Genomic DNA, 7,883 nt, shown 5'->3' with positions numbered 1-7,883 from the left:
GCTCCTCTACCCCCCAGGGGCTCACTGGAGGCCAGAAACAGACTGTTGCCCTCCCAAGGTACCAAAGGCTTCCCTGGGGCTGGGGGAGGGTAAAAACGCCCTCCCAGAGCCTCTGTGTGAGCCAAGAATCCGCTGGCCGGCACACACATGCACATTGGAGCTGAGCTAGGGCTAAGGCTCGTGTGCCAGCAGATATGGCTCCGTGTGCTACCTGTGGCACCCGTGCCATAGGTTGGCCATCACCTGCCTTGGCCGAATGGAGATCTGACCGTTCACACAGTGGGCTCAGGTAGGCTAGGAAGGTACTGGTGGGGGCTTCCCCACTGACTTACTTTGCTTGTTGAGGGAGTTGAGGGCGGCCACTTGAGGCCCAGTCCGGCTGAGCTCAGGGCAGGAGACAGTTGACCATTTGGCAGGTCAGGCGGTGGTTTCGGTTCGTTGTCTCTCTCACGCCTTCTCTCCTGTCCCCTGGGATTTGGCTGGCATTAAGCCCCGAAAGACCCAGGAAGCGTCTCCTTAATTCTCGGGAACAATCGCGGCATTAGTGGCCAGGGGAAGGCGCGCTCCCTTCAAAGGAGGAGCCGGGCGGCTGCAGCAGGTGTTTCTGGGCAGCTGCCGAAAGCTGAAAACGCTGCTGCTCCCCCCCCCTCCGGGCTGCCCACCCCGCTCGCCTCTCCCTTCCCGCCCCACTGCAGCCACAACGGAATCGGGAATTGTCCTCCGTCAGCTGTGAAAGCAGATCTGGGAACAAAACCACTTTTGCCCGGGATTACAAAGACCAGGAAATACAGGTGATTACCAACAGGTGCCTTTGAGACCTCCATCCGCCTCTCTCGCTGGCCCTTTGAACTGACTTTGATATGCTGTAATTAGGGATTGCGGGCAGGGGGAGGGAGGGGGGAGGGAGGGGGGGCCTGCTTCCCTCCAGATCCCTTTCAGTGGTTTGTTTTGAAGTAGCGATCAAAGGGATTGTCAGAGAGTGGGGGGTCCAGAGAGGAAGGAGGAAGGGAAGCAGGTCCCTATAAATAAGGGGGCGGAAGGGCCCCAGAGGCAGGTTAACTCCTTCGTCGCTCAGAGGCCGAGCCTCCTCCTGGCCCAAACGCTTCGCTGAAGGGGCCCCAGAGGGATGTTTTAGCCCTGGAACAAGGGAGGGCCACCAAGGAGCTCCGAAGACCCTTACAGGGACCCCCCCACACAAGGGCAGAAGATGGAGGCCACCTTCCTCCTGGGGCTCACCTGCCTCTGCTCCCCTCTGACTGCTCTGGTGCTCGACTTCAATACCATCAGGGGCTCGGCGGAGGTCTCCGGGTCCAGGAAGGTGAGAGGGTCAGGCTTCCGGCCAGAGAAGCCCCACGCTGGGGAGAGTCTGGTACTCAGGGAGGACTCCAAAACGCATGGGGCACGTCGGACTGCCAGGCTGATGGGCCCCAGCTCCCTTCATTCCTCTCCCCCATTTTCTGTTGGAGGGGAGGGGGGGTGGGGGTCTGCTTAGGGAACCATCCAGTTCCCAAAGCAAAGGGTGGGAGTGAGGAGGAGTTCAGCCTGGGGGAGACCTTGCTGGACCGGGCAGGCTCCCCTCCCTCTTGCTGAAGGGGTCTTATGCGGTGGAAGGGGGGGCATGTCTGTGGGAGCTCACCTGGACCACACCGTTTAGTTTTGTAAGAGGGATTTAAGAGGCTGCCCCCCCCCAGCCCCTCCCTCCTGCTCTGGGCCTCTGCATAGGATCCTTACTAGGACCAAGACAGAAAGGGCCCCACTTTTACACAGTGCAATACCATCTGTACCTCCAACCTTCAATCCCATAAAATGAATTTGCATTCAGTATTTATCCTCCAACAAAACGCTGCCTCCTTCATTTCATCCCCTGGAAAACTCTCATCTTGACTTTTTCAATATCGTTATACAGACTTAAAATACTATTGGCTATTACGTCTCATCTATTTATATTATATTTATATTTAATTTGACTTCTATGCTGCCCAATCCCGAAGGAGTATTTGCCTTCCCTTATCTATTAAATTTTATTAAACTTAGGCCAACATAACTATTTTCAATTGTCATGCATCACTATTTTGTTCTTAAAAATTTCTTTACCCTTATCCTATGCTAATTGCCCTAAAAGGGGGGGAAATTACTCTTAAGTGTTAATTATCCATACCTTGTCATCCAAATCTTACCAGATATTATACTAACTATGTCACTCCCAGGGAGAGAAAGGAAACCCAATTATATCAATTAAATCTACTTAAACTTCTATCATTACATATCAACACAATAAATGTATTAGGATATTGTTCAATTCTTAATAAAAGTATAGCATAGCCGTCTTCCCTACTGAATACAGAGTATAGAGTGGGGTCTTTCTCCCCACCCCCAGGGGTCTCTAACCCTCCCTCCTTCCTCTAGAACACCCAATGCTTGACAGACAAAGACTGCCGGGTGGGGAAATACTGCTACAAGCCGCCAGAGGACCAGCTGCCCTTCTGTGCCCCCTGCCAGGGCTTGCGAAGACATTGCCAGGGGAGTGGGATGTGCTGCCCGGGTTCGGTCTGTATCAATGGTAAGTTTTTAGCCGGGAACCTTCCTCTAGCCTAGAGGGGGGGGGAGAGTAGACCGGGCGAAGTGAGGACGTGCAGGTCAGAAGCAACGGGAGAAGATTGAGGGTGGTGTGATTTCTGACAGTCTCCAAATGGGTGGACAGTGGAGTCAGGCAGTGGGGAAAGCAAGTGGAATGCTTGGCTGCATAGCTAGAGGTATCACAAGCAGGAAGAGGGAGATTGTGATCCTGCTGTATAGAGCGCTAGTGAGATCCCATTTGGAACAATACTGTGTCCAGTTCTGGAGACCTCACCTACACAAAAAGGTATCGATAAAATGGAACGGGTCCAAAGAGGGGCTACAAAAATGGTGGAAGGTCTTAAGCATAAAACTGACCAGGAAAGACTTCATGGACTCCATCTGTAGAGTCTGGAGGACAGAAGGAAAAGGGGGGACAGGATCGAAACATTTAAATATGTTAAAGGGTTAAATAAGGTTCAGGGGGGAAGTGCTTTTAATAGGAAAGTGAACACAAGAACAAGGGGACACAATCTGAGGTCGGTTGGGGGAAAGAAGCAATGTAAGAAAATATTATTTGACTGAAACAGTAGTAGATGCTTGAAACAAACTTCCAGCAGACGTGGTTGGTCAATCCACAGTCACTGAATGTAAACATGCCTGGGATAAACATAGATCCATTGTAAGATAAAATACAGGAAATAGTATAAGGGCAGACTAGAGGGACCAGGAGGTCTTTTTCTGCCGTCCATCTTCTAGGTTTCTATGTCGCCACTTCCCATCTGAGCAAAGTCTGAGCTCTCGCAGAGGGTCTGTCTGTGACCCACATTAGGGGTGGAGGGGGCTCCTGGGATCCCAACCCACTTAAGGATGACCAGCCTATTGTCCTTGGACTGAGCCCTCGGGAATCAGCTGCAGGCCTTGATCCTGCCCACCTGTTGACCAGTTGGTCTCGGGTGTGCCGGGATGAAAGGGAATTATAAATCCAATATTAATACACTGCTCAAAATAAATAAAAACAAAGGGGACCCTCAAAGACCCCACCCTAGATCTGAATGAATGAAATATTCTCATTGAATCCTTCATCCTGTACAAAGTTGAACGTGCTGACAACATGTGAAACTGATGGTCAATCAGTGTTGCTTCCTAAGTGGACACTTTGATTCCACAGAAGTTTGATTTAAATTCAAGTTCTATTGTGTTGTTTAAGTGCTCCCTTTATTTTTTTGAGCATTTATTCATTTATTCATTCATTCCTTTTTTTAATGCCGCCCTTCTCCTTAGACTCAGGGTGGCTTACAACATCTTAGCCATAGCACTTCTTTTCAACAGAGAGCCAGCCTCTTGCCCCCACAATCCGGGTCCTCATTTGACCCACCTCAGAAGGATGGAGGGCTGAGTCAACCTTGAGCCGGTGATGAGATTTGAACTGCTGACCTGCAGATTTAGCGGTCAGCTTTAGTGGCCTGCAGTACTGCCCTCTACCCGCTGGCAGAGGGCATTTTCTGGAGGACCGCAAGCCCCCGTATGCCGACCCTCTCCCCAGATGGGCTGTGGGGAATGCCGGGGGGTGGGGGGTGGGCAAAGGGAAGCCTCGGCTACTCTCCCTGGCCTCTCCCGGGTGTCAGGGCCCAGCTGGCCAGGGGGCTGGGGATCCCTTGTGACCGCAGGCTCCTCTTTTTGACGCCAGAGGTGTGTGCCCAGGCAGAGAAGGTGCCTTTGGCCGAGGAGCCGAGAGAGGGGCGGCAGGCTGACCTCAGTGCCAAGGAGCGACGGCCACGTCCAGCTCAAGCCGGACGCGTATGGAAGGAGGGAGCTCGGCCGAGGCTACGGAGCCCAGGTGAGAGAGGGGGGCAAGAGGGTCTCTCGCAAGAAGTGGGAGGGGGAACAGGATGTTAAATATACGATGGACCATCACAAAGGAAAGGGCAGCAATTAGTCAAAGGGAATTTAGAGAAATAAAAGCAGCAGCGATAGAAAGCGCTCAGGCGGTCAGAGTCCCAGGCTGGAAGGATCCTTAAAATGGACAATGCAAAATTGGTATCGGTACATGGTATCTCAAACATTCGGTTTGAGATTGTGGACAAGGATGAATTCGGCCAATGAAACTGATCTGCGGGAACTGATGGGACAAGATAAGAGGACATGTGGTCAGCAGAATTCAAGACCAAGCTATAAATAACAAATTAGAGTTACTTTACAATATGTAAATAGATATATTGCTCTAGAGTTAAAAGGATATATAGAAAATATGCCCCCATTTTCATGGAGGGGTGTGGGTGTTGTCTGGTGGTGGGCACTTAACACCGAGCACGTTGTTATGTGTTGTGTGAATGTTTTATTATTCTAAAAATCAATTAAAAAATTAAATTAAAAAAAGAAGTGGGAGGGGGAAGCCAGAAGAATGGGAGGGTCTTTGAAGACCCGTCCTTCCTGGAGAGAATGTTGGAATTGTTCAAGGGGGGAATATGTGACCCCCCTTGCATTAAATCCCTAATGCGACTGAAGTGAATCCCTTTTGCTTGCAGATGTGTGTGTGGGGGGATTCTTGCCTTGTGGGGGCAACCGCAGGGTTTGAGTCGGGTAACACAGCAAGCCAGGATTCCTTGAACTATAGTATGGCATGTCTGCAAGGTTACAAGCCAGCAGGGTGGCTTATGGGTGGAGAGGCAGCAGGACCTGATGGGGAGAGGCCCCCTGGCCAATAAATGTGATGCATGGCTGTGATTTAAATTGGTTTGATTGATTTTATGGAGTTCTTAATTAATTAGATTTGTCTTTGCATTTACTGCTTGATATTATATGCTGTGAGCCGCCCCGAGTCTTAGGAGAAGGGCGGCACACAAATCTAATAAATAATAATAATAATTTAACCCATCATGCTCTTAAAAACAGCGCATGGGAGTGGGGGCACTGTTGCCTTGCCACTCGCAGGGGGGGGGGGATTGGCTGCCTGGTGACGTGGCTGGTCTCCGGGGGTCATCCAGGGCAGCTGTACCTGCCTCCGGCACCCTTGGACCCGTCACCCAGCGATGCAGCCCCCAGAATTGGGCTTGACTGATTCCGGGAGCCCCCTGACCCCCTTCTTTGCCTCTCCCCACAGCCGGCACGGGGGAGCAATGCCTCCGGACCTCCGACTGCGCCCCAGGACACTGCTGCGCCCGCCACTTCTGGGCCAAGATCTGCAAACCTCTCCTCCTGGAGGGGGCCGTGTGTTCCGGGCGAGGGCAGAAGGACGGTGGTGCACCGGGCCCCGAGATCTTCCAGCGTTGTGGCTGTGCAGCCGGCCTGGCTTGCCAACGGGCCCCCCGGGTCCCCCCGCAGAGGCCTCGCCTGCGTGTCTGCCGCAGCAGCTGAGGAGGCGCTGAGCCCGGAAGAGGGCAGGAGGCCGAGGGAGCCCGGAGGAGCCCGGGAGGGGCTGGCTGGCTGCAGGACACATGGTGCCCCTTGGGACCTTCCTCCCCACCGACTCGAGCTGGCAGGAAATTGACCAGCGTGAACTTTTGCCGCCCCCGTTTCTGTTCCCGTCCCTGGCCCCGTGTCCGGTTCAAGGCCCGTAAAACCATCCCCCCTACGTCCCTCCTGCCTGGGCCCCTCTTGAGTCCTGGCAGCTGGTGGGGAGGAAACGCGTTAGTTTGGGCTGGGTTGCGAAGGAAGGGAGGGCTGGAGGCAGGGAGCCAGTTGACCATTTGGCCTTTGCACCCTCCCATGCCACGAGTGGACACAAGGCAACAGGACAAGGGAAGGAGAGCCGCCCACCGGTCCTTCAGAAATGCCCAATTCATGACAGGCCCGCGGATAAGAGGCTGGATCTGAGCAAGGTTCTCTGTTGGGTCCAGACCTAAATGGGTCCTTTTAGCCCCGATCCCTGACGCAGGGGGTCCCGCAACCTTTCAGACCCTGCAGGCTGGGGGGGGGGGGGGCGAGGGGGAAGACAGGAAGGGGAAACGGTTCCCTGTGAGCAGCCTTGGTGCAAGTGGTGGGCACTGGTGCCTGGGCGAGGGGCTCCGTTTGTATAGGCAGCAGAGGGACCACCCGCCACTCACACAATCGGAGCTTCCCTGGGCACGAGTGCCTGCCCCTTGCACCAACGGAGTTGTGCGTGCACGCCCGCCTGTTGCTTATGGTGGCTGGGCCGAGGACTGGGCTGGGGTCCAGGGCTGGGGTCCCCTTGGCCGAATGCAGTGGAAGTAGCCGCTCCTCCCACTCGGCCCCTGGTGAGAGCTCCAGGGAGGGCGGCTGGCGTGAGGTCCCTGCAGAGCCCAATGAGGCCCATTGCATCGGCCAAGGCCCCCCCCCTTCTCCAGCTGGTCCTTTTGGGTCTGGGGGGGAGGTGGAGCTCCCAGCCCCTGCGTCCCCCTCCCAGCTGCCCCCCCTTCCTGCCAGGGGCTTTTGGAATCCATAAGGAATGAAACTGAGAAGGTTCAAAGTGGGCGAGCGGGATGGGCGGGGTCGGATTCTCCCCAGAAGAATTGCCGTACTTTCCAGAGCATAAAACCCACCTGGATTCAGGTGAAGGAGGAAATGAACCTTCTGAACCAAACGGTGCAGCAGTACATTATTTTAAAGAATGCGCCCACGCTCTGAGGGGGAAAAGGCTCCCCCCATCCCTGCCTTCAACCCTCTTCTACTCCCCCCGTCTTCTCTGGGGGGCAGGAGTGAAGGGGGGCTGAAGGGGGGGCTGAGAGCAGGACTGAACACGGCAGTCTAGATCTGCTCAGAAAGTGAATTCTGGGGGGCCCCCAGTTAAAGTCTCTGCTGTGGGCGCCCAAGGAAAACCCCCAGAAAAGCCCCGGAGCCTTTTTAACCCAGAGGGTCCCGGCAGGATCTGATTCTCGCCCCCTGCTCCCTCCCAACTGGACCGGACTTGGCCCCTCACCTGATTCCATCCTAGGAAGGCTGAAGGCGCCGGCTGCTGTGGGGGCCACGCGTAACGGGAGGCCTTCCGCTTGGGGTCAGGCCGGTCCCAACGGCCACTTCACAGGTCTGCCGGGCTCTGCATTCTCTCGTCACCTCAGAGGGGCACGAAGGGCAGGGGGCCTGAGGCGGGAATGTGGGGCTGGGAGCCCCCGCGTGCAGCCGGCCTGCTACCTTTCAACGGAAGCGGAAACCTACAAGCTTTGATGGAACGTCTGATGCTTTCTAGCGACGTCTTCTGCAAAATGTTGAAAACACCGTTTCCTTGAAACCACAACAGCTCTTGCGAGAGAAGGGAGAAGACCAATTAAATCTGCATTTTTCAATGATTATTCCTTGGCTTACACTGTTTTTGATCTGCTGCCATTGGAACACGGGAATAAACTCTAGAAATACCTGCTTGAAATGGA

At 54.3% G+C, this 7,883-nt stretch overlaps 1 protein-coding gene across 1 annotated transcript; it reads left to right on the top strand.

The window, feature by feature from the left end:
- The first annotated feature begins 1,113 nt into the window (after positions 1–1,113).
- On the top strand, positions 1,114–7,805 carry DKK4 (dickkopf WNT signaling pathway inhibitor 4). The gene is made up of 4 exons (XM_070765476.1): positions 1,114–1,318; positions 2,407–2,560; positions 4,247–4,396; positions 5,660–7,805. Exons 1-4 carry the CDS (start codon positions 1,208–1,210, stop codon positions 5,911–5,913), a joined length of 669 nt encoding a protein of 222 aa, XP_070621577.1. The 5' UTR covers positions 1,114–1,207; the 3' UTR covers positions 5,914–7,805.
- Positions 7,806–7,883: the final 78 nt, after the last annotated feature.

Source organism: Erythrolamprus reginae, chromosome 12, assembly GCF_031021105.1.
Source record: "Erythrolamprus reginae isolate rEryReg1 chromosome 12, rEryReg1.hap1, whole genome shotgun sequence".
Taxonomy (NCBI): domain Eukaryota; kingdom Metazoa; phylum Chordata; class Lepidosauria; order Squamata; family Dipsadidae; genus Erythrolamprus; species Erythrolamprus reginae.
This window is presented reverse-complemented; position numbering and strand designations above follow the sequence as displayed.

Bases quoted from the DNA above. Each gene is read 5' to 3' on its own strand.
- DKK4 (XM_070765476.1), top strand. From the start codon at position 1,208: ATGGAGGCCACCTTCCTCCTGGGGCTCACCTGCCTCTGCTCCCCTCTG. The intron at 2,561-4,246 runs GTAAGTTTTTAG...TTTTGACGCCAG, and splicing joins GGGTTCGGTCTGTATCAATG to AGGTGTGTGCCCAGGCAGAG. The intron at 4,397-5,659 runs GTGAGAGAGGGG...CTCTCCCCACAG, and splicing joins GCCGAGGCTACGGAGCCCAG to CCGGCACGGGGGAGCAATGC.